Here is a 26702-nt window from a genome sequence, read left to right on the forward strand (position 1 = left end):
AAATAAAGTAAAGTTTTAAGCTTTGGTCAGTGTCTCTTTTGTTAAAATACTTACTCATATTGAAATTTTGAAGACGAATGTAATATTAAGAATAAATGCTTTAACCATCTATTTTGCAGAGAAAAAATAAAGACTTGATTACTTAAGAAACATGCTGCGTGTCCCTTTCTTCCAAACGATGTGGTAGAGCCAAAGCAGAGAATCAAACAAAAAAGAACCATAGTGTAGAGCAATGGTTCCCAACCCTTTTTAGATGACGATACACTTTCACTGAAGGCTCAAGATATACTTGATTTTATACTATTAACAATAGTACTGTAGTACTGTAAGTTTCTATGAAGTAATAACTTTAGGTAGTACTGCGTACTGTTACTGCCGCTACACTGATACGTTGACTGATATAGTTTATCTCAATATCAATTTTAGCTAATTATTTATTAAATGTTCCATGATTTTTACATTCAAAAATTTTGCGGGACACCCTATGGGACTCCACGACACACTAGTGTGTTGTGATCCTCCGGTTGAGAATCACTGCTGTAGAGCACAATTTGGGGTCTTACAGAGGAATATATCGTTTAGAAAGTTTAATTTTCACGACAAAGATATATTATCTAATATTTAATAGAAACTTGCATTAAAAGTGGCAAGTAGTGGCTTTCATGAAAATTTTTAAGTGAAGGAGACAACATAAAGTTAATACACCATGACGAAATTACGTATTGAATCAGAAAATTACGAAAAAAAAGTATACTACATAAATCTCTGAACTCTATATGACCTGGCTAAGAAAATTAAATTATCTGTCAACTTTGCACATGATAAATTTACAGATTCCATTAACAATAAGGGGACAAAAGCATGCCTTTGTGGAACACCTGCTAGCATGCGTCGAAAATCAAGAAATTTTGTAGGATAATATACTCGAACACCTGTCGTTTCATTTTGTTCGCTTAGGAAAGAAAAAAATGATGAATCAGTTGAACCCGGAAAACGGTCTTCCAGAAAGAAATTTCTGATAATATCTACATTATGGAAGGATTTGAGTAGGTCAACCTATATAAGTTTGAAAAATATGTTTTATTCAACACTCTTAGTATGAAGTAGCTTCTAAAAGCTTTCATATGAAGGAAAAGAAGGCAAAATAAAAATCAAGTCGAATTTTTAATTTGATACAAGACAGTGTTTACTAAGTATGATCATCACAGGCAACCATTCTTAATCTACTGATGGATGAAGGTCTATCCAATTCTCCTTCACAAGCATCTTATAAAATGAGGTGCTTTTTCATTTCATCAATTACTTTGTAATAGAAAGTTTCCTAGGCCGTTTCATGTTTCTCCGGTGTCCAACCAAGAATTGTTTTCGTCTATTGATCATATTAATTTCTACTTGCAGTACATAAGGATTTATTTGTATTCATCACATCTCTCTCTCTCTCTTTATATATATATATATATATATATATATATATATATATATATATATATATATATATTCAACATTTACCCCTTACATTACAAAGATAATAAATCCTTTGTCACTCAATGATCAGTATGTTAAGCTAGTTTAATGTAGTGTTGTCAAAATTGTTCGAATTTGTTTCTGTTTTCATTCAATATTCCCATATCAGAATATTCGTTTTCAACTTTCGAATAGTTATTATTCGTTACCCTAATAATTGTTTCAATAATTCTTTACTATCCAAATAATTAATATTGTTCAAAGAATTCATTATTCAAACATTCGAATTTTTACAGCCCTGATAGAAACTCTAGGAATAATTCAAATGGAAGTGAAGAATTATAATGATTAATTAGAAAAGCAGTTTAAAAAATGAAAAAGATCGATATGCATTTTCTCCTGATATTATTTTCTGTTATCACCAGTGATGTAACTAAGGGGAGGGGGGGGCAAACGGGGCTTGTAGCCTGGGTGCCAGATTGCGGGAGGGGGGGGGACTCAAAACTGCGTAAACACTTATTTTCACTATAAGGCAAGGAAATGAGTTTTAGCAAGGTAAAGATCGTAAAAAAAATTATCTCAGAAACTTAACAGGACAACAACGACTCACTAACATTAGCATCAAATCCATAGAGCATAAGTTAACTTTAAAGCTATCTTTTGAGAACATTGTAAAAAACTTTGCAGCCAAAAGAGCCCTCAAAGTTAAGTTTTAGTTCCAGCTTTAAGTATTTCATTTGAGTTATATCGATTTAAGAGATTCGCAAAATATCCGAATTCCAATACTCGATACAACAGCTTGACTATTTGTCATAATTAAATATTCTGTTCTAAAGCAACAGACAGTTGGTTGATTCTGCACATGCACATCCAGATATAATTCCAAAAACATTGTGATTTTCAGTTACTATGATAATACTATGAGCGTATGTTAAGCATGCTACTCTCAGATTGTTTAGAATTCAAATACTAATTAGTTTGGTATTTTATCTTGTACTAAAAGTTAAATTATGTACTATGTAAATTTTGAAATTAATCTTTACTACTTAAAGAAAAATGGAATAGGAGAATTACTGTGTGATGCCAATATCAGGTGTAGTGAGGGAGCGTTTTGGTTTGGTTGGTCAGGTCAGGGAGGGGGAGCGATAAGGAGCGAGTTCTTGTCCTGGGCGACAAATAGCCTAGTTACGTCACTGGTTATCATGCGGCATTGTTACCTCGTGTGAGAATTATTGGTGTCTCGTTACCAAAGGATCATTCAATCTATAAGAACCAAATGGACGAGGCTAGAAGAAATTACCATTCTATGTTTAGTGATTGTAATTCTTATAAGTTACGTGGATAATTTCTGACAAAATATTGTACTCTCTCTCTCTCTCTCTCTCTCTCTCTCACTTTATATACATCAAGGTGTGCAAAAGAAGGTATACAGTTATAAGAATTCTTCTTTTCTTAACTAATAAAACTCCAACTGACCAAAGCAGTATATATATTTTAAGATTATATATTTGTGTTACAGTTTCGGCTATGTAACATAGCCTTCCTCAGACACATTATGAAAGAAATATCCAATTTTGACAGCTTATTTACAATCTCTGTAATACAAACACATAATCTTAAAATATATATACTGTTTTGGTCAGTTGGAGTTTTATTAGTAATCTTGAATTTTCCAAAGCTACAATCAATAATTTACAAGTTTATGTTCTTTATTATGCAATGAGATTCCAATTACGAAAAAAACAATAACTTTATGAAGGAACAATCAGAATGATATAGGAATAACAGTAATTGTCGAGCAAGCATGTTAAGACCCAGGTCGTAGATAACGGTTGCTTTTAAAAAAGGTAGGGCCAATGACCCTTTTACATGACAGGCTCCACCAAACTGTAACTCAACGCTGATTCCAATGTCCTTTAAGTATTAAATGTGGATTAAGTAATAGGCACAATTATGCCTATTAACAGCGCCTGAAAGTTTAATTTTTTTTTTTCTTTTCGTCTGGCCAACATACTTTTCGAATGATCCCATCACCTTGTCTTTCTGCATTCACCATTACCTCGCAGAATTCTAATCGGCGATCTAGATCATCCTCTATGTCATGTGACCATACATTTTCATCTACTTCTATGTAATTTTAACTTTTCTCATTCCTAGTGCCAAATTGCTTTGTAATTTTGATCATGAAGAAACAATGTCTACGAAATTTCAACTGTATGACTATCAAATGACGAAAAATTATTATTGTTACTAATTCAAGAGATATAAAATTAAACTTTTATATATATATATATATAAAGCGTTAACTTTCTTCCGAAAGCGTCTAATGATTTCGTTATGGCAAACTAGTGTGCCAGCTCATGTCGTTTGAGAATGTAAAATCCAATGCCTTTCAGAAGTCGCTTTGACCTGGCAAAAGAATTATTCTCTTTCAGATACCCAACATTTTAACTTTCATTCTAGATTTATGTTTCGTAAGACTTAGGTGGGTGATAATCAGTATATTGCATTCCATCATACATAACATAACATACCCATGGGACTACCTTTAACTCCCACAGATTCCATACCTGTTTCGGAACATTTAGGCTCGCAGTAGGAACTTTAAAGATAACGAAATGCAATGTTCCTTGGAATTCAATGAGATGCGCCTGTTATGAAAAGAATGGATATTCAGAAGTTATTTTATGACTATCCCGCAATAAAGAGATCAGAAATGATGCCGAGGAATCAGGGAGGAAATATCGTCTCCGAATATCTAGTAAAAATGTCAAAAGTGGACATCCGTATCCTCCAAAACGGACTGGCAGAAAAGGATCTTATAGTGGATCAGCAAATTGAGAGTCCATCGATTGAAAAATGTAAGACGTCCATTGGCCAAGTAAAATAGAACTCGCCTGGCAGAATGGTAAAATTGGGACGTCCAACGAGTGGTAGAATTGGGGCGACTGGCGGATAGGTAAAAATCGAACGCCCAGAGGAATGGCAAAAATTGGGATATCCAGCGTATTGACAAAACTGGAACTTCAAACGAAGTGGCAAAATTGGGATCTCCAGTGAATCGGGGAAAATACAACTCCCAGAGAACTGGCAAAAATGGGACGTCTATCAGACTTACAAAATGAAGACGTCAAGCGGAATGTAGAGGCGAAAATGGAACGCACAGCGAACTGGTAAAATTGGAACGTCCATCAGACTGGCCAAATTAAGACGTCAAGCGGACTGGCGAGATTGGAGCACATAGAGGACTGATAAAATTAAGGTGTAAAGCTAACTGGTGAAAATGGGACCCCAAGTAAACTGGCAAACTTGATACGTGCACCAGATTCTCAAAAATGGGACACTAGAGAACCAGCAAAATTGAGATACCTGGCAGGGTGATAAAATTGAGAGTCCAGGAGATTGGCAAAATTGAAACTTTTAGGAGATATTTTCATATTTTGGGACTACACTCCTGCTCCAAGTAAGTTTGAACGAATTTCTAAACCGAAGATTGCTACGTGTTTTTTTCAAGTATATTCCTAACTGCCGATAGAAACTTTTGTCATTACATCAACGAGAATCGAACGAGAGACCACACGTACGAAAGATATGTATGTTCTCTGTACTACGCACTTGCAAACACTCCATGAAGTATAATCTTTTCCTGAACAGTAATAACTGTGCAGAACTTAGTTTCACATGCAGCCTAAGCGAGAAGTGAGAAATGAAATATTCTTGTGCGCAGAAAAATATCAACTAGCTTAGCAACAGAATTGTTACACTCTTATAAGGCTCAAGTGTAATGTATTCTCATATTTGATTTTCCTTTCTTTTTTCTTCACTCATGTTTTAGTGTTGTTTATTTTTGAACCGCTTGCCCTCTAAGATTTGTAAGTCTATTAAGGAGCGAGGAAGCTCTTCATTTATGTATACACGGAGCGAGCCTATAATTACGGCAGTTGGAAGAGCCACTTTGCAAACGACAACTTGAAACAAGTATGCAATTCCAATGCATTACTATTCCCATAACCTTAATATTATATAACACGATGTGCTGACGATATCCTAAAATATCACTCGGAATAGGCAACTTATTTCCTCTTATATAAATCTCAAATTAATAATAGTTATCAAGAAAAGTACGTGAGAAAAATACATGTTCTTGAAATGACATTGCTGAGAAGTCTACAATTGTTTTCTTAATATGTTCGAACATAAGTGGCTGTTTTTACTTTCTTTTCTTTGGATAATGGTAATAAATTCGGTATGTTTAAATATATTATTATCTTTTAATGACAATAACTAATTATACCGCAGGTGCAATGCCGCATTCATAAAATCTCCATTGACTTCTGTCCTTAGCCAACTGGATCCAGTTTCTACTTTATATTCCTATTTCTGCGAGATTCATCTTAATATCATTCTCTCATCTGGGCTTAGGTCTTCCTAATGGTCTTTTCCCAATTGGGATTCCAACTAAAATTTTGAAAGCATTCCTAGTTTCTCAATTCTGACTACATGACCTGCCCACCTAAGCCTCCTAGATTTAATGGCCTAACAATGTTAGGTAAACGATATTAATTATCCAGTTCCTCGATATGCAGTTTCAGTCATTCCCCATTACCATACATACCTCTTGGGTCCGATTTTATCCTCAAATACTTTCAGTTTACATTCATCACTAAAAGACCTATTTGTATCAAAAGATCCAATATATTTCAATCAAAAAATTTTTTGTAGGCCTTATATCTGGAGAAATACATATAGTGTAGCCAAACCAAAATTATCACTTAAATCAGTATCATGTGCTTATTCTGTAACAAAAATGAAAAATCGATTTAGGGACCGTTCAAAAATGTTTAGATCCCTGGTCCAAAAATACATCAAAAGATCCAATATATTTCAGTCAAAAATTTTCTAGTAGCCCTTATATCTGGAGAACTGCATAAAGTATAGCCGAACCCGAACTATCACTTAACTCAGTATGATGTGCTTATTCCGTAAAAAATACGGAAACTCGATTTAGGGGCCGTTCAAAAATTTTGTGGCCCTGATCCAAAAATTAATTATTGGTCAAGATCGCAATCTTTTGTTGTATTTTTTTGATCATTCCTAACATTCTTGGCCAGGATCGGAATCTTTTGATTCATTTTTTTATTATTTCTAAAATTTTTGTAGTACTAATACAATAGAAGAAAAGCGCTTTTAAAATTTAATATCTTTCCTAATTGTTTATTTATGTATTTATATATTTGAACATATTTTTAGAATATTTATTGAAAATTTTGGTATCAAATAGTAACCATTATCATAGGTTTCACAATAAGCCTTAAGGAAACTTCATCACATATCTCATACAATAAGTGTTAATTAAACATTATCACTAACTTATTAATAAAATTTAGCTTTTTAATAAAATTAAATGCAATATTTCAATTTCTTAATCAGTTATGATTGAACTAACGAATCTTTTGTAAAGTAAATAAAAAGATACGTAATGTTCAATCATGAGAAACATTGCCTACGTTTAGGGGTAAAAGCTAACATTTCAGTTAATTTTCAAACTGAAATTCGTAATTACCTTAATTACCTAGGGGTATTTACTTGGTATTACCATGGGTATTACCTTCGTACTACCATGAGTATTAGCTTGGTATTATCTCCTTTTAACACCTCAGTAATAAACAACCACTTTATACCTGACACCTAATAGCAGGAGACGATATTTTGCGTCCAATATATTAAACGTACAATGTGGAGAAAATATAAGGAGAGACTTTTTAGATACTCACGTTCATGTAAGATATATACTACATTAAATATCTCTGGCATCCCAAAAGAACCCCAAGATAGTACAAAGAAATAACAAGGGTTGAAGAAATAACATTGAAGTAACAGCTTAAAGAAGAAGTCAAAACGTTTGAATTATGGCATATTTCAACAGAAAATTAAATAACCCTTAATATATCTTTTCAAGTGCATTTTAAAGATTGTCTGGCATCTTCTTAAGATTTGCATCAAGAAATAATAATATTTAATTCAAAGTTCTTTAAACTGTTTTAATTGTAAGTTCTTGTATTCCAAAATGTTCAGGTACACACCATGTTCGAGTTGTATACTATTAAGTGTAAAACCTATGCTTACTAATTAGACATATTCTTAACTTTTAAACATATTTTGCCTAAAGTTTATTTTGTGTGCACGTACCAGTCAGTATACATAATATCAAGAAAACTCACACTTAATAGAAACGCAAGGAACTAGTTTAAATCCATCTTTTAAAATGAAGGCCAAAAATCACTTTGTCTGATGTGGTTAGGGAAGGTCCTGATTCTATTTAATGAAGGGGTACAAGCGTTAATCTTTTTGTTGAAGTTTCATAGAATATGTATTTAAAAGAGGTACTAAAGAATACTTAGATCCATCTAGTGGAAGTAGGCAGAAACACTGTCCATCTATCTATAGAACACGGTCTCACTGGCTAGGGAAAGATACCCACTAAGTACTTTCGCTATATATTTCATCAGATATGTAAAGGAAGAAGGAAAAATCCTGGTCAGGTTAGAGTTTAGTGTTCCTTTTAATACGTGCAAGTGGACCTATATTTTTAAGCGGAATTTAATACAACCGTAACGTTCAAATTTCAACGCTCTCCTTTCAGAAATCGAACCCGAGAACTCGTGTCCCAGTGGCGTACACATTAGTCATTAGAGCAGTGAAGAGGGCTAGAAAGAAAAGAAAAATCAAGATATAGAAAGTGTTCCGGCATACTCCATGTTCTAATTCAGGGTCACGTATTTGTGTTCCCAGAATGCATATTCCTTTCCAGCGAGGTGCCGCGGTGACTCAGTGGTAAATCGTTCGCCTTTGGTGAATGGGGTTCTTGGTCCGATCGCACCTTGCGACAAGTGAGCTTTGTGGTGGACAAACACCGTGTGCGTGGATTTTCTCGTGATTTTCCCGTTTCCTCCAACTTTCTTCATTTCATTCATTTCTCATCATCACTGTTTCCATTATTCTAGCCGGCATAAATGTGGGACGTAAAACTTAAATATTGCATTCCCTTCCAGCGTCATGCTTTCATTGTACTGAAGTGTTATAAAGTCAAACAAAGGCACTTGTTGAAGTTGGTGGATCACGTATGACATGCTGCTTTGAATTTCTCTATTACAAATGATATTATAAATTGGACGGAATATTTGTAAAGAACAGCTGCGCTTAATATTTGCCGTTGAAATACAGTAAAAGTAACAGAAAATACAAAAATGACTTTTTGAACAGTTCTTTTCTTTTTGATTTGATTTTTATATTTTTGACGTAGATTTTTTGTAATACAAAATACTTTATTACGTAATAATTTTGCAAACGCTCTATATTAACGCGTTAAGTTTACGCAAGAAGTAAGCCAATTCTTTCATCACTAAAAGATATTATAACCTCTCCCTATCAATTCATATGATGAAATTTTCTTGCAAATATTTTCTTCTCGCTTAAAACTTTGTCACGTTAGTGTCCATTGCATGAATAGAAGGTCCTAAAGATGTGTTGGTGGTGTCTATCTAGTTAACATAAGTCGCGTCATCAAAAGTCAGCAGCGATCCGTACACGTCAAATGGAGACTCTGATAGCAATCATTATTTGTGTGTGAACAGAAGTCCTTCATTCCGACCACAGAAGAAGATCAAACCTTAGCGTCGAAACGAAGAGAATCGTATTGAATATCAATGAGTGTGGGTGGATTTCTGAAGGTGAAACTGAAAATTTTTTTAGGGACTTCCTTTTCTTTTCTTCTCCTTCTTACAAATACAACAGATTTGTTTTCTTTTTTGCTTTTTCTTTCTTTTATATATATATATATATATATATATATATATAAGATGGCATATCAGTTTCTACTGAAATCTAACCGTTCTGCTTTCAGGAAATACAGAGACCTTGGAATTTTAAAATGAGAATTTACAAAATAGTGCAAATTGTTGAAAAGTCTGGGGTAATATTATCGAATTTCCTTTGTGTTGTGAATAAAGGCTAACTTATTATGTATAGCTTACCTTTAATTCTACAAGTGGTGAAAGGTTATATTACATTACACTACATTAACAATAAAAATATGAAATATTTTTGTCAATATTCATATGCAAGCTTACAGCAAAATAAAGTATGAATTTGAAGATTCTTTATTATATTTATAAATTTGACTCCCATAGTATTTAATTTGCACCTCTCTGCCTTTATTCTTATAAAATTAGTTGTATTAACTGATACTATTATAAAGTATGGATAATTAATAGAATAACATTGAATAATAGACTTGCTTGCTGAGCTAGTGGCCAGCGACTATAGTGCACGCGGTCACGGGGTCGATTCCGGTGAGAGACTATCGAACGCATTACAGAGGTTCAGAGGTATTGTGTACAGCAAATTGAAGGTCCTCATCATATATAATCTTCCTGCGGGGTACTGTGACTCAGTGATACATTGCTCATCCAGTTGTGCAAAGGTTTCCTGGTTCGATCTCAGGCCTGGTGAATTTTTGATGAATGATATTTTATCCCTGGTTTTCTCTAGGACCTTCTTTTTCCTCGCACATTCTCATTTTACCAATCCTTTCATTATACTTCTCTTCCGTTAATCACACTTCTCTTTTAACATGAAGAGCATCTTTTATCGCGATACTTTTTTTTATATATATATATATATATATTACATAGTGCTTACTTAAATTGGCTATTTTATTCCAACTTTTCCTTAAAACTTATAAACAATATCTTCTCCATTATAATTTTATTTTTCCTTCGTGCTATTTTCAACGAACTTAAATAGTTGGTTACTGAATTCTCTATGGCTGTGTGTGTGTGTGTATGTGTGTCTGGCATTTGCGAATTTTTCAATTTTGAGCCCTCCATTCGATAGAGCAACAAAAACTATTTCAACGAAGTGTTGGAATTTTTAACGTCACTCTTACCGTTAAAGAGAGATTGGGCAAAAAAGTTCCGATTTCGGGAGATTTTAGGAGCCATATCTCAGGAACTACAAATCATAGAGAGATAATAGTGGTGTTTATCAATACCAATATTCATTCAATACTCATACCAGTTATTGATTCAATAATTATTGCGTCATTAGTTATTGATTCAATAATTATTGCGTCATTAGTTATTTATTCAATAATTATTGCGTCATTAGTTATTGATTCAATAATTATTCCGTCATTAGTTATTGATTCAATAATTATTCCGTCATTAGTTATTGATTCAATAATTATTACATCATTAGTTATTGGTTCAATAATTATTGCGTAATTAGTTATTGATTCAAAATTTCACTAATTATTGGGTCATTAGTTATTGATTCAATAATTAATTTGTTATTAGTTTTGACTCAATAATTATTGGTCATTAGATATTGACTCAATAATTATTGGGTCATTAGTTATTGATTCAATAATTAATGCGTCATTAGTTATTAATTCAATAACTATTGTGTCATTAGTTATTGACTAAATAATTACAAATTAATTCTTTTTAAGCTCGTTCTAACAATGCTCTGACAATGAGAAAAGTTATGGCCTGTGTTTAAAAGTTGAATGACGCATGATCAGTTCATTCACATTACTTGTGAATTCCTAGACCAGAATTCGATATTTCTAAAGTCAATTTATTGATTGGATTAGTTTTGCGTATCTTTCAGCACAGAGGCTATAGGGGAGCTTGACCTGCAGTTTAAGGTGGAATCCGAACCGCAGTACAAATTTCAAAGCTCTCATACAGGGAATGAAATGAAATCCGAGCTTTACGTCCCGCAGTTATGTCGGCTAGACTAAAGGAGATGGTCGATGATGAAAAATTAAGGAAATGGTGGAATGAAGAGAGTGGAAGGAAACGCAAGAACCCGGAGAAAACCCACGCACACGGTTAAAACGAAAAATTAATTTCATCGACGGAGAAAGATCAAAAGCCTTACAATGCTACAAAGGATTCGCACCTAATACAACTATCAACTGGCTCTTTCTTACAAAGAAACTGTGCATGTTTCATTCTTCTCTTGTAGTAAATAGTTATATTTTTCTTCTGTTTCTAATTACTTCTTAATTTCTGGCCATTAAAAATTCTAGTGAATTCCTCAACGTTACAAATCATAGTAATAATAATGAATTCTATTTCGTACTTGCTCTTCTCAAGTCCTGCTGAGAATTCTGCGTAAGGATTTCATTTCCAATGCTTGGATTCTGTTTTATTCTGAAATGAAGTGAAAAGGATGAAATGTTTCAGTTTAAAGTTCCTCGTTTATATCCCTTCAGCCTAAGAGAGACGGCTGATTAAAGCAAGTGAATGATGATGAAATAATTGGTGGAATGTGAGTGTGGAAGAAGACGTTAATACTCCGAGAAAACCCACGGATACGATGTTGTCCACTACAAACTTACTTGGCCAGCAATTGAGCCAGGACTCCACGCACCAGAAGCAAGCGCTTTACCACTGAACTACCACCGGATATAGGTTATGAGCAGAAAATATGTAATCACCTGCGTAACATTTAAGTTTAGTCATTGTTATCTCGTATCAAGTGCTTCATAGTTCTGTAAAATATTTCTCCTTCCTGTCTCCAATGATTTCCTCTCTCATCAGACAGTTTGTTATTACTTGTGAATCCACTAATGTTAATAATCACTTTTAAGAGAGAAAGATAAAAATAATTTTTGAAACATTTTATCATTAGTTTTGCTGAATACTGGGAACTTTATCTGAAATGTTATGATGCTTTTAAAACAAAGTCATTACCTAACTCTGTGTAAGAAGAAAACATGTTATTGAAATGAATTAATATATGATTTCGACTTAGTTCACCATTATCAAATGACGAACAAGGTGCAAAACTTGGGTAAATGAAAAAGTAAAATAAAATAAGGGATTGTGTTTCAAGATATTTAAAAGTTTTGCTTTCAAAGTTTAAAGTGAGCATCAAAGTTATATGAGCCGAGAATCTACAGTTTAAGAGAGAATCCAACCACCATAGTGCTCTCAAATTGTAAGGATCTCTAATCGGGAATCGAATTCAGAACGCTGTGAGCCAAAGGCTTTTAGGCTAGGCAGCAGACCAGTAGGAAAGGCAAATAGTCATACACACGTTACATATGTATGTAACTTTGTAAGTGTTGTAAAATACAAATTTGAATAAATATTGTACATTATTTTCTATCTTAAAGCACATAGGTGATTCTGGAAAACGCAATCATTTTTCAAGTTAAATTTTAGTCTTAACCAGTTAAAAATGCTCCAAAAGCATTGCCACAACGAACTTAAAAAGAATGGAGCGGGAAGGATAACTGTGAAGTATCCTACATGTAAAAGTAAATCTTTTTATCCGCACCTTCTTCTCTTTCTCGCAAAAATTCGCAAAATATCATCTCTCTATGACTTACGGTTCCCGAGATATGGCTCCCTAAATCTTTCGAAATTTGAACACTTTGGTCAATATCTGAGGAGCGGTAAGAGTGAAGCGAAAAATTCCATCAGTTTCTCAGTAGTTTTTTATGCTCTATCGAGTGGAGGGCTCAAAATTGAAAATATCGCAACTAAAAGAAAGACAGACAGACAGACAGACACACACACACACACAGACATAGATAATTCAGTAACGCACTTTTAAATTTATTGAAAATCAGTGTGTGCAATGTTGATGACTTTTACGCAAAGCTTTCACGCTCCAATCAAATTAATTAATAAATCATTTTTAATATTGGTCCTTCCTTTTTAACTCCCCTTAACAATTATTGTAACAGGATTAATTTCAGAATTTTCTATAGTCAACCAGAAGAATGTCATAATGGTTCCTATTATAAATATATTACGTATTGGAGTCTTCATTTCAAAAATCCTTTCTCATTTTTCGTTGTTAAACAATATTTGAAGGCAGACTGTTACTGAATGATATGTGATTGGTATAGCACATGTTATCACTGTTTTTTTTTTTTCTTTTTTACTTTGCCAGATGCAATCTTACCACCGTGTAAGTAATTTATAATTTTGTTTTTTCAAGGGAGAGTTGTTATCAACAGTTCTGTCCTACACATGGTATACGGGTCAGAATTACTGTACTAATGTAAGTGTGGCAATTGTAAATAAAATGAAATCTTTGAGTTATGCCGGATAGGCTGAAGAAAATGGTGATGTTGAGAAATGAGTCGGATGAAGAAAATGGGAGGGAAAAGAAAGAACCCCTAGAAAACCGACCCACACGGTGTTTGTTCACCACAAAGTTCATTTGGCGCGAGCTGGGATCGAATCAAGGACCGCATGCACCAGAGGTGAACGCTCTATCTCTGAGTCACCGCAGTCCCCCGGTGACACTTGTATCTAGCATAGAAGTGAATTTGATAACCCTTAACTATTTGCTTTAGTAAATTTAAAAGTATAACTCGAGCTTCAATAGTATATTATGTGTATTGCAAAGATGCATGTCTCTAACGATACTGATCTAACATCACTAGATTTTTTTTATTCCTTTAAATCCTCAAGAACGTTCTTTTTCCCCACATTTTCCATCTCTAAGTATCCTTTTGAGCAAAAGGCAGTTTCCGTTGTTCTCACAAGAATCGTGGTTTATGATTTTTTTTTTTTTTTTGAATTACCTTGTTTAGTTTCCTTAATGTTGGTAATGAATTCGTTACCAATACTTACGTTCTATTTCCTTTCTTTTCCCATCTTTGACTTCGCTGTCCACCCACTAGCTGCTTGTGAAGCTCCTCCCAAGATCTACATGTCTTCATCTTGAGTGGCTGGATACCAGTACCCCATTATCATCCCATTCATATTGATGAATGTCTGACTTGCAGTGAGGAGATGGTATAAAAAGTGATGCGTGGCTTAGTAAACTCGCAGGTGAATCGCCTTCAGAACGGGCTAAGGAGGTCTAGAAGATCTCGGGCTGCGTTCCCCTTTGAAGGATTGCCTCTTCTCCGAGTGCTTTACCAAGTCATTTTTGTTATAAGCCTGACGAACCAATACCTTCTTCAGCTTCACTGGACATAAGAGGAAGATTTTTTCTTTTAAAAAAATTCTGCCCTTTGTCCTCTTTTTATCGCTGTTGTGATCTCGTATTGTGACGTTCAGAAGACCCGTCTTGAGTTTTCTTCTTTATTCGAAGATTTAAGAAAAGTTAAACATGGAAATCGTCTTTACAGCATCAACGTACCTTTTGCTGTCGGGCCTTGCCATGCTGATAGCGTTTCTGGCGGCGGACACTTGGAGAAAATCAGCCTCTGGAAAGAGGTCAAACCTTCTACAGGCAGCGGAGGCGCAACTGGAATCTGCTAACTCAGAGATACCAAAACCAGCGCCTGGACCAAAATCCTGGCCCGTTATTGGCTCTTTGCACCTTTTGGGTGGCTATGATATTCCATACAAGGCGTTCACCGAGCTAGGCCGAAAGTACGGCGACGTTTTTCGGCTTCAAATGGGTTCAGTCCCATGCATCATTGTAAATGGTCTGGATCAAATTCGAGAAGTTCTTCTTACCAAAAGCAACTTCTTTGATGGAAGGCCAGACATTCGACGCTACAATCAACTGTTCAACATGAACAGGGAACACTGTAAGTACCCTTATTATTATAATTATTTTTATAAAGAAACGTTAAAATTGTAATTTAAAAGATAGAGTTCCTTATAAATTTTAATTTAGTATTGCATTAATGTTAATGTTACAAAAAAAAAAGAAAAGAAAAGAAAAGAGAAGAAAAGAAAAGAAAAGAAAAGAAATGTTATCAGTATAGGATAGAAAGTAGATACTCAAGTAAAATATTTCGTTAGAGTAATAAGGTTCACTTTTATATTGAATATAACTGCTAGATAGAGGTTCAATTTTAGTAAAATATATATTTATTTTAATGTGAATTTTGACACTGCTTTGATACTAAAATTATGCCTTCTAATTTTCGAGAATTTTTAGCTAAGATGTCCATAATTTAATATTATTTAAGACAAAGACTACAAGCTAAAATTAAAAAAGAAAAATCTCAAAATTAAGAAAATGGAAATAACAGTGATATTTAGAGAAGATTTAGGTGAAATTTTATTGTTTACGATAGAAAAGTGAAAAATTAGTATTATCCAAGTAAAATATGCGAAAAAGTGTTTTCTATAAAAACAAACAGAGACATTAAATTTTAAGCATTTTTTACTTTTGTCTTTTTTGTTACATGTAATATATCGCGATTTCTTTGAAAAAAATTGCAATATACCGGTACATTCTTATATTATAATAAAAAGTAATTTTTAGCATGCTTATTAAGTCTAGAAAAATCATAACAAATACCTTATATGTATAAAAAAAATCGATATAGTTGGCTAAATCTGTTTTAAACTTTGTTACACTTTGAGCATTACAATGAGTAAGAGGAAGTTATTGTTATAATGCCGAAATTATAACAGTATAATAACACATTTATTCAACTGTAGTGTTTCGCTCATACTTTAATGTAGCTAAGAATTCAGATATTGCTGAGATATAAATTTCCAATGAGTATGTTCTTATAGACTTGCATTTTTTTTTTATAATTTAGTCTTTAACTAAGAAAACAGAGTACCATATGTCACTCTTAATTTTTATATTGTTTATTATTATTATTATTATTATTATTATTTTATTATTATGATCACGTAAGAAGAAAGAAAAGTTTTGGAATTAATTCGCCATCATTTTCGAAATTTGCTATAGAAAACAGTAATTTTTCATTTTTTTTTAAAAAAAAATAACACTATTTCAACTAAAAAATGTCAAGGAATACATTTATATAGTTTGTAATTGTAATACTACAAAACTTTTGCTGTTTATTTCATACATAATGACATTTCTCTATCGTTTATAAACAAAGAAAAATGAAAGAACTTCCAATTCTCGTGGTTTTTCTCGACAAAACGTCATATATATAATCATATTTTGAAATGAAATTTTTAAGTTTTACGTCCCCCGGTTATGGCGGCTAGACTAAAAGAGACGGTGATGATGAAAAATGAACGGAATGGTGGAATGAAGAAATAGTAAGAAAAAGGGAAAAACCGCAAGAAATTCCACGCACACCGTGTTTCTCCATCACAAAGTTCAGTTGACGCGAACTTGGATCGAACCTAGGGTCCCATGCACTGTAGGTGAACGCTCTACCACTGAGCCACCGCGACCCTTTTTTAATATATCAGACTGATACAATTTAAAAGAAAACGTTATTTCTAATGTTTCAGGAAATTTGTGAAAGAATAAACCAATATTCTTAGGCGTGTGTTCAGCTGCTATAATCCAGAAATTTGATACCGTAAATTACAAACCGTTACCATTTGGGTCCCATCTAAGAAGTAATAAATAAATTTTACATAACGTGGTTAATTGGTTTCAAAAACTGTCTGCATTATTCTAGGTCTCTTTCGAATGAGTTTCAATTGAATTTGTTCGTTACAAAATTTAGTATAATAAAGTAGTTTTAAAATTTAAATATACATAATATTTGTTATAAACTAAATAAAATAAAAATCCTTTTAAACATATAAAAGATGTAAAACAAAATCGGGACTACGTAGTTATTTCGGCAATCGTTTAATGTAAAGTAAAATCTTTGTTTTACGTCCCACCATTAAGCCATAGAGGCAAAAGATGAACGGATTCGATGCCATGAGAATGTGCTTGTAAACGGGAGAACCCTGAGAAAATTCATACTCACAGCAACAACTTTAACCTGAAATCACATCAAAGGACCTCTCGCACCAGAGAAGAGAGCTCTACGTCGCAATCACTTTGTTCCCTAATGACGACACTTACTCTAAAGCAAAAATCTGATCTCCATCAAGGAGTTTGTTTGAAGTAAAAAGAAGTCAAAAGTTTACTTATAAGCGAAGAACATTAATTGAAACCGTAATTAAAATTGAGAAATTAAATCTTTGGTACAAAGTTCCTGAGTTATAAATCTGCAGTTTAAAGCAGAACAATTCAGTAATAATTCAAAATTTGGTAACATGAATAAGTGGGTTGAATCGAAAGAAGAATCTCTAAAACAGCAAAAGTAAAGACAAATATTCACGAAATTCGAGCAGTGGCGTAGGGAGTTGGGGGTCCCAGAGGGGCCGCCCCTCTCAAAGAGGTCTGACAATGTACTTTGGTACTTTGATGTTTGTAATTTTTTATATATTTTTATGTTTATATATTTTTTGTTTGTAATTTTTCTATATGTACCTATAACAGCACTTGCCTTCCCCCCAAACACACATCCTGGCTACGCTACTGAATTCGAGAGAAAAAACAGTGACTCTTCGAATCAGAGAAGAGTGCTCCAAACAGAGGCGTCATATAAAAAAAGTATGGGAGGCTATTTCCCCCCTCTCCCTGAGTTTGAGAAATAAATGCTTTTCAATAATTGGTATACAAATATATTATTAAAAACGCGAAACTCGCATGTCGGTGGACAATCCTGCCCTCACCTGACAAAATCTGAAATAACGCTATTGGTTTTAACACTGAACTCTGTGCTTCCGAGGTCGTAATTACTTGATTTTGTATTGTCACTACGTATAATATAAAAACTTAATCTATGCTCGTAGGCTAAGGAAGATGGTAGTGAATGGAATGATGTAAGTGGAGTGAAAGAGAACAACCTTGGTAAAAACTCAAGTACACAGTGTTTGTTTACTACAAAGCTCATTTAGCCGAGCTGGGACCGACCCACGCACCAGTGATTAGCGCTGTACCACTTAGCCACCGTGGCCTCAATTTCGAGTTTCGTATAAACCAGTTTAGACATCAGAGAACAAATGGTGTTCTAGTTTACTGTTTGATATTTGATTTTGCTAAGTAAATGAACTAGTGCTTGCCTTTCTCGCTGGTCTAGTACCTTTGATACACGTCGTCCCTGCTTCCGGGTTCGTTTCCCGGTGTGAGAGAACAAAAACATTTCATAATCATTCACTCTTATCAATAATCCATCTCTTTCAGCCAAAAAGGTCGTAATCGAGGGACGCTAAACTAAACCATTTCATTTCACTTCATTTGAAGTAGTCTAATTTTTGATGGGAATGTTTACCCATGACACAATGTTTTCCATACTATTACCAACGATAATAAAAGTGTTTCCGATACTAAATTGACACCGTTAGGTGGCTAGTTTAGGAACCTCAATATATTTTTATAGACCAAAACCAACGAGTCAATATGTAAAATAGGATTTGAACACAATAACGGAGGGTGAGTTCTCTTTGGCCAAAAACTACACAATATAACTACTTGCACAATCAGAAGAAGGGAGAAAAATGAAACACACTCAGAGTTTATTAATTATCTTCCGTTTTCTTTCGTTCTTGCTTTACTGAGTTTAGTGCTTATTTTTGCTTTTTTCCCCATTAGCTTCTTTAAATTCAGCTAAATTTCCCTGAATATATATAAATCAAATATGATTAATTAATATTAAAGTTTTATATATAAATGCATCATCATTATAAGGTATTCTGCCATTATTGGCAAGTGACTTGCTGCAACTGAGAAGCTTCCATGCTCCACGGTCTTCCGCTAACCTCTTCGTCTTCACGTATGATTTCTCTATTTTGATATCGTTCATTAATTTTAGTTTCCTTCGCCCCCTCCCTTTCTTTCCTGCCACCATACCCTCTAGCACGTCTCTCATAATTCAATTTCTTCTTAGCCAAGTCCCAGCCAATTTCTCTTTCTATTCTTTATAATTTCTAAAATTGTTCATCGCTCGACCCAGCCAATTCTTTCCATTCTTCTCCACACCCATATTTTGAAAACTTTCAGTCATTTTTTTAAATAATTTTTATGTAGTGTCTATCTTTCTGTACCATACTTCACATGAAGCATTTCATGGGTCTTTTCCTTATCTCTTTATTCAAGGTCCCACAAAATAGTATTTTCATTCTCCTAAAGGCTGCTTTCGCCATTCTTATCCCGTTTTTATTTTATGTTTACACTCCATATAATCATTAATAATACTACCTAGGTATCAAAATCTAGTAACTTGTTCTATTTCCCCCCTCCTACTTCTATATTTTAAACACCGTGTGCGTGGGTTTTCTCGGGGTTCTCCCGTTTCCTCCCACTTTCTTCATTCCACCATTTCATTCATTACTCATTATCACCGTCTCCTTTAGTCTAACCGGCATAACCGTAGGACATAAAACTTAAAGATTTCATTTCATTTCATTTCTATATTTTACACCGACCCCTTTGTTCCAATTGTCATTTCTTTTGTCTTTCTAACAAATACCGAAAAATCATTTTCGTGTAGTTAGGAATATTTAAACAGATTTGAATAAGAAATCTTTAAAAAATTAAACATTTGAATTCCATCTCATTTCAAAGAAACACAGAGAAGTAATTCTCCAGATTAATCCACTCCATGGACTAAAGAAAGATGGCTCCCAAATATTCAACATTGTTAAATTAATATGTATTCCCTAACTTATTTTCAACACTTTATTATGTTAATCATTTACCTTTTTTTCTTTGTTTGTTTGTTTTGACTAATGTGCTTTCTCTTAAATGAATATGTACTCCTAACTTAATTTTTTCCACCGATCTTATCAGCAGCTCGACAGCGCACATGTTGCAACCATGTGAGAGAACGAATTAACATATTATAATGACAAAATAAGCTTTTTTGTAGTTACAATTTCATTCCTGGCATTTATAACTAAAGTATTCTTTAAATATAATGTATTAGTATTAATGCTCCATTTTTCTTTCTGATTCGACAACGCTAAATAATTCCTATTGTTTCATTCATTTTGTAGCTTTGGCTTTCTGCGATTGGTCTGAAGTTCATCGTGTTCGAAGAAACCAGTTAAACCACCACGTGTTCCCACGTGCCTTCTCCAAAGGTTGGAACCAACTTGATTCGTGCATCGCATCTGAATTGAAAATCTTCATGCAGAATCTTCAAAATGTTGTGTCATCTTCTTCTGACGAAGTCATATTTAAACCAAAGCCATTTGTTCTGAAAAGTTGCGCAAATATCTTTACGGACTATTTCTGCAGCAAAAAATTTGAGCGAAATGATAACCGCTTTGCTGAATTTGTGGAAACGTTTGATAAAATTTTTTATGACATGAATCAGGGTTATGCTGCAGATTTTATTCCTTGTCTCCTGCCATTCATTAAGCGCCATTTTAGCCAGTTATCCAAATGGAGTGATCACGTCAGAGGCTTCATTCAATCCGAAATTGTTCAGAATAAACTAAACGAACACGAACCTGGCAGGACAAATGATTACCTTGATGTGCTGATTGATTACGTGAAAACCAACCAGCAACCAAGCATGGACCTTGAAACTGCCCTGTTTGCCCTTGAGGACATTATTGGTGGCCACTCTGCTCTTGGCAATTTTACCCTTAAAGTATTAGCTTTGTTGGTTCAACATCCAGAGGTGCAGAAACGAATCCAAGAGGATGTAGATGCATGCACTGGAGGTGACAGAAGGGTGGAGTTGGGAGACCGCACGTCCTTACCATATGTGGAAGCAGTCATTCTGGAGGCTTTGCGACTTACGTCATCACCCATTGTACCTCATGTCGCAAATGCAGATAGCACCATTGCAGGTAATTTGATAATTTAGTATCATTGAATTTGTTATAATGTAATTAACTAAAATGGTCATAAATAAGAAAAATAATTTACATATGCAACAAGTAATGGGTTTGATGTTTCCTTGTTGAACAAGAAGACTAATTTCCAGAATATTTGTCTAATCTTTTCAGCAAAAAGGTTATTAATTAAAATTAGTATTTTTGAACATAACATCTATTGCGAATTATGATTCAAAGCTGCTTCTGGTTTAAGGGTGTATCGATGTGGAATAAAAAAGGAGATATACTCATTAAAACAACAAGCAATTGTTGAACAGCTAGTACAAAATTTGTTATGTCGAAATCTAAAAGAAGTACATAGTAGTATTCTACTAAAGTATAATATCACGAAACAAATCACATAAATTAAGTAACTATAAAGCTCGATTGTCAAGAATTTTCAGCTCAAATATGTAAATGCCATTTCATGCTTTGCATCAGTATATGAAGTGAAATTTCAGAATTAAATTTCTTAACAGTCACATGTATATTAGATAAGGAGGTAAAAAGAGTACAAATATCAAATTTGGTACAATATTCTGTAGAACAAAGATAGTAGCACACATTGCAATACATAACTGAGATAATAAGAATTTGAGAAGTTGAAAAGAACTACTTAGAACTTTTTTAGATATGCAACAACCCTAATTTGCAAGCTTCGGCATATTCAGCGCTTGATCTAGTACAGTTATTTGTAATATTACTTATTTTATACATATCTTATAAGATCATTTATAGACATTTTTAAAATAAACTCGTTGATATGCTGTTTGAATAATTAAATGTTTTATAAATATAAGAATTTTTCAATATAGTTGTCTTGAGTGCCAACTGATTTGAAGAAACGTTTCATGAACAAAGCGCTTTAACTTAAATATATATCATAATAATAATTATTATTGATGTGAATCTGTGTTCATTATCAATTTTCAATAGTTCATATCTCAATATTCATAACTTGGCCTCGTTTATCTTTCTTAGTACTATAATATCTTTAATGGGCACAGCATAACTTCACCTTGGCGTATAATTATATAGGATCTACTTTTTCAGTTCTTATTAATTGTTACCTGCAGAGTGGTTGCTATACCAGATTATATAAAGAGATATCAGATTATCGTTACAAATGATGCATTAGAAACATTTGTTTCTATTTTTATAAAGATACCAAGAATATCTTGAAAATGTAACATTTATTTTTAAAAAATCAGGTTACTTCTGACAGTAATTTTCAAACTCCGACAATGACATAACACTATTGCTAAAGTTTTAAAGGATCTTGGGTTTACCAATATTCTTGACGATGTTATTGAAAATAGGCATGCAATTATTATCAACTTGCAATGTCATTTTTTGTCAATATTCCCATAATCAATTTGCTTGTTTATTCATTTCTTTGTATCTGTGAGAGATAGGAACTATATTTTTACTTGTAGTAGTACTCCCCCAGGACGTTTAATCCTGGTCTTTCCCATATTTGAACTACATTATTCTACTCATGTTTTCAATTATACTAAATTGATTTCTATTAAGACAGTAAATGAAAGTTTATTGTTCCAAATCGAATTCACAACTTCTTTGGCATATGCGACATGGTCATTTTTCACTACCAAAAATAAAACATTAGTATGTAAGAGAGGCGTCATTTCAAAATATACATTATTAGCTTTCATCAGTAAGAGTCACGTACAGCAAAGTCAATTGACTTAAAAAGAATGAAATAAAATTTAACCTCAAGTACTTCTGATTAATTAATGTTACATATGTTACTTTTTTACCTTTATTACTTTCGTTATGACGGTGATATAGACATGTAAACGAAATAAATTAAATAATAGTTTTTATTTCTTTACAAAAAAGCAGTTATGGTAAGATTTTTATCTTGTTTCGTTTTTAAATTATATGTATTAACCAATTATTATGTAATTGTGATTAATGTTTTTCTTTTCGTTTATCTTTCCAGGTTACAAAGTGGATAAAGGAGATATGATTTTCATTAACAATTACGGTCTAAACATGAGTCCGGAACTTTGGGATGAACCCGAAGCTTTTAAACCGGAAAGGTTTTTGGTTGAAGGACGCCTGGTGAAGCCCGAGCATTTCTTACCGTTTGGTTTGGGAAAGCGATCTTGCATGGGTTACAAAGTCACACAATATGTAAGTTTCTGTTTGTTGTCAACTTTACTGCAAGACTATGACATCTCACCTGTTGAGAAGGAAAATTATAATATTTATCCTGGAACATTAGCTCTTCCTGTGGATTCATATGCCATCAAATTGCAAAAAAGGAGCAGCCGATGAAATAAAAATGTAGTTTAATAATTTGTGACCCTGGATAAAATTCTATGATGAAAATTGAAAGTTTAAATGATATTGTTGAGCGAATCAATGCTATATACATATATTTAAAAAGCATTTTGTTTCTATTTGACTCCTCATATCATTAATATATCATCTTTATTTATCATCTCGTCGCCACTGTTATATCATTGTACATTCATTATTCATTATCATATTAATTATTTTCATTATTCTCATTAATATTGAGTTAATGTCTTTTCTAACTGCTGACGCTGCTTCACAATGATTACCTGAAGTGAAGACGCATTTTCAAAGTAATGCAGATGTGAACAGCAAACAGTTTTACAAACCATATGTAAGAAATGTTTTTCAAAAATTGTTTATATTTTCTTACTTTTTAAAACAAGGAAAATCAGTGTCACTATTATTCATGAACTATTTGGGCTTCTGTATGAGTCATGCTGTATAGTACATTAGTTGAAGCAAATACAGTTGAATTTCAGTTTGTTGATAATGTTATATTTTGTTGCACTTTGCAGTCAAAACAGTTATTTCTCTAAATTGAAAAAAGTAGCCTTTAGTAATAATAATAAACGAAACATTTTAATTTGAATACTTCAGAAGTAAGTTTATCTTAAAATTGTGCTGCTTTATAAACCACTTGTGGCAAGTAATAGTTTCTGGTTCATGATCAGGAATGTTTCAAAATATAATTGGCCTTCTAAAAACTTAACTTGGCACTTGTTTTAAAGTGTTATATTTTGAAGAATATATTACGATATTTTTATTCGTTACATTAGGTAATTTTATGTTTCATTCTAAAGTGTTTTTACAAGTACAAAACTAACTTGCTTTCACTTTAATTATTTTTACAAGATATTATGAAGTAATATCATAATCAGTCACTTTGATATTGAACTAAAATAATAATATACACTAATTTGGTTAATTGTAATACCAAATCATTATTAGTACATTTCACAAGATTTAAGTTTGATTGATATCTTACTAAAGAACATAATTGGTTTACTAAATTGTTTTTGTTATGGTGTATACACACTGCTACTTCGGTAGTCCTTTGATATTATTATCATATGTAGCCACTTATGGTTCTTTGATGGAAACTTTCAGTGTTCAATTGCAGTATGTAGTGAATAAGTGGTTTGAAGCTTTTGTTTGTAAAACAAATTCAATTCCCGGAAATAACGCGACAATATATTGTGTAAGACAGAGCGCAGTAAGTGGCAATGAAGCTAAATCTATCCAATCCTATATTCAGGGCCAGATTTAGGGGGGGGGGTGCAAAGGTGCACATGCGCCTTCCCACCTTTCGTTGTAAATATACACTACCTAAAATGAAAAGCTAGCCGTGAGCTTTACAAAATCAATAGTTTCAGTCAATTTTCTGAAAATTGAACGAAAAGGATTCATCGAGAGCAGACACTTAGTATTTCCAAGGTAATTCTTCATTCACACCACAGATGCCTAAATGAATTTAAAAACTTCAAATTTGATTCAAATGTACTGGCAGTTTTTTGTGCACCCCCCTTCAGAAAATTCTGGATCCGGCCCTGCCTATATTCAATCAACTTTATATAAATTGTGTTATCCTAAGCGGATTTACATAATAATAAATCAGTAACAATTTGTTTTTGTTTGCAATTAAATACTGAATCTCGTTAGTAAAGCAATGCATGACTTTATTGTTAATTATCACATTTTCAAGTGCACTGATCCTTATTTATTAGCATTGATACAAGATAATCTAAAAATATGAAATAATATAATATTATTGAAGAAATACTTTTATCTTTAGGTGATAATATGCAAAAACTCTTTTATTATTTTGGGTTATTTTTTCCAAAATGTTTTCTAATGGTCTCATACCTTTAATAGTTTGAAAAATTAAGTACAAACTTACTAATTATTGAACATATTACGGGCTTCCTACCTGCGTTGTTTATTATGCGTTTTCTATACCAATGCAGAACCAAAGACCTTATTTATTGTATATTTATGCCTTTTTATACAAAGGCGCATTATATGTATGCTTTAATATTTTTCACGTTACGAAAAATAGTCGTGGTGTTGTATGTTATATAGGTATCACTTCTATTTATATAAACAATCATTCACACATACACACACATATATATATACATATATATTTGGTAATGTTACCGTTGTTTAAAATGAATTATGTGTGTTACTTCATTTTTTTTAAAAAAAATTGAAATTTGTCCTTATTATTAACACTTTCCCTGGCAATGCGCATACAGTGAAACATCTGTGTCCTGGCAGATAATTTTGGGTTTTTCTGTCTGTGCACGTATTTATTGTATTATACCAAGATACATCAAAATATATGAATATGATTCATACATTTTGGTGAGGAACAACATCACATATTATTAACCATCCCTCTCCTCTGTTCTATATAATCCTTTCCCCTAAAATATTGCCAGACCCAACTAAATCTAACACAATCTCAAAGCGTGAAAACACGCCGACGCCAGGGAAAGGTTGGAATGTCGTCGGCGTGTTAACGCGCCGACGCCAGGGAAAGTGTTAATATTACTTATGTATGTTACTTTCTATTGTATATAACATGTTTCTGTGATACATGTGTAATGCTGGTAACAACGTAAGAGAATAAAATATATGTATTTTTTATTATGTGATATATATATTGTATTAATTAAAGGACTATATGTATATAACCAAAGATATATGGATGTGTTGGTTTATTCATCTTCTTGTATAAAAGCTTACATTAAATCACTTTTTAATGTCAAAAACTTTATATTGATTTGTATCATCAAATCTTTTATAAATAAATATTTCCTGTTCTTCCTCAGCAAAATGAAAAATCTTAGCTATGTAAATGATATTGCTTTTGGTTTCTGATATTACGGTATTTATATTATATATTGTAACAAAATTTATACAATAAACTGCTGATTTGATTTTAGTATCTTGTTTTTCTAGACATTTTGAAAGGTAATATTTTCCTTTGTAAAGTCGAAAAAAAAATGCTGAAGGTATCAATCTTAAGCATTTTTACGCTGATTGAAATGTAACTTCATATTCTACATGATCTTATACAAATATAAATTTACAACGCATTGATGAAACAATATACCTCTTATAAAAGTACAGTTATGAACTAGTTTTGATACTGTATCAGTATATTATGATCAGTACTTTTGTGTGTGGTAATAGTACTGATACAGTAAAAAAACCTTCACATACAAACTGTAGTTTATATAAATTTTTGTATTATCTTATCAATGTTTTTTTTTTTTTCATTTGGATATGTATTAAGACATTTTTGCATAT

General features: G+C 32.8%; 1 protein-coding gene across 1 annotated transcript; it reads left to right on the forward strand.

Annotated features, from left to right (window-relative positions):
* The first annotated feature begins 14343 nt into the window (after positions 1–14343).
* LOC145671822 (cytochrome P450 307a1-like) lies at positions 14344–26315 on the forward strand. The gene is made up of 3 exons (XM_081741050.1): positions 14344–15037; positions 20232–21035; positions 23026–26315. The coding sequence occupies exons 1-3, from the start codon at positions 14611–14613 to the stop codon at positions 23361–23363; spliced, it is 1569 nt and encodes a 522-aa protein (XP_081597176.1). The 5' UTR covers positions 14344–14610; the 3' UTR covers positions 23364–26315.
* Positions 26316–26702: the final 387 nt, after the last annotated feature.

The sequence above is a fragment of the Thermobia domestica genome, chromosome 15, assembly GCF_964235325.1.
Source record: "Thermobia domestica chromosome 15, izTheDome1.hap1.1, whole genome shotgun sequence".
In the NCBI taxonomy this organism is placed as follows: Eukaryota; Metazoa; Arthropoda; class Insecta; order Zygentoma; family Lepismatidae; genus Thermobia; species Thermobia domestica.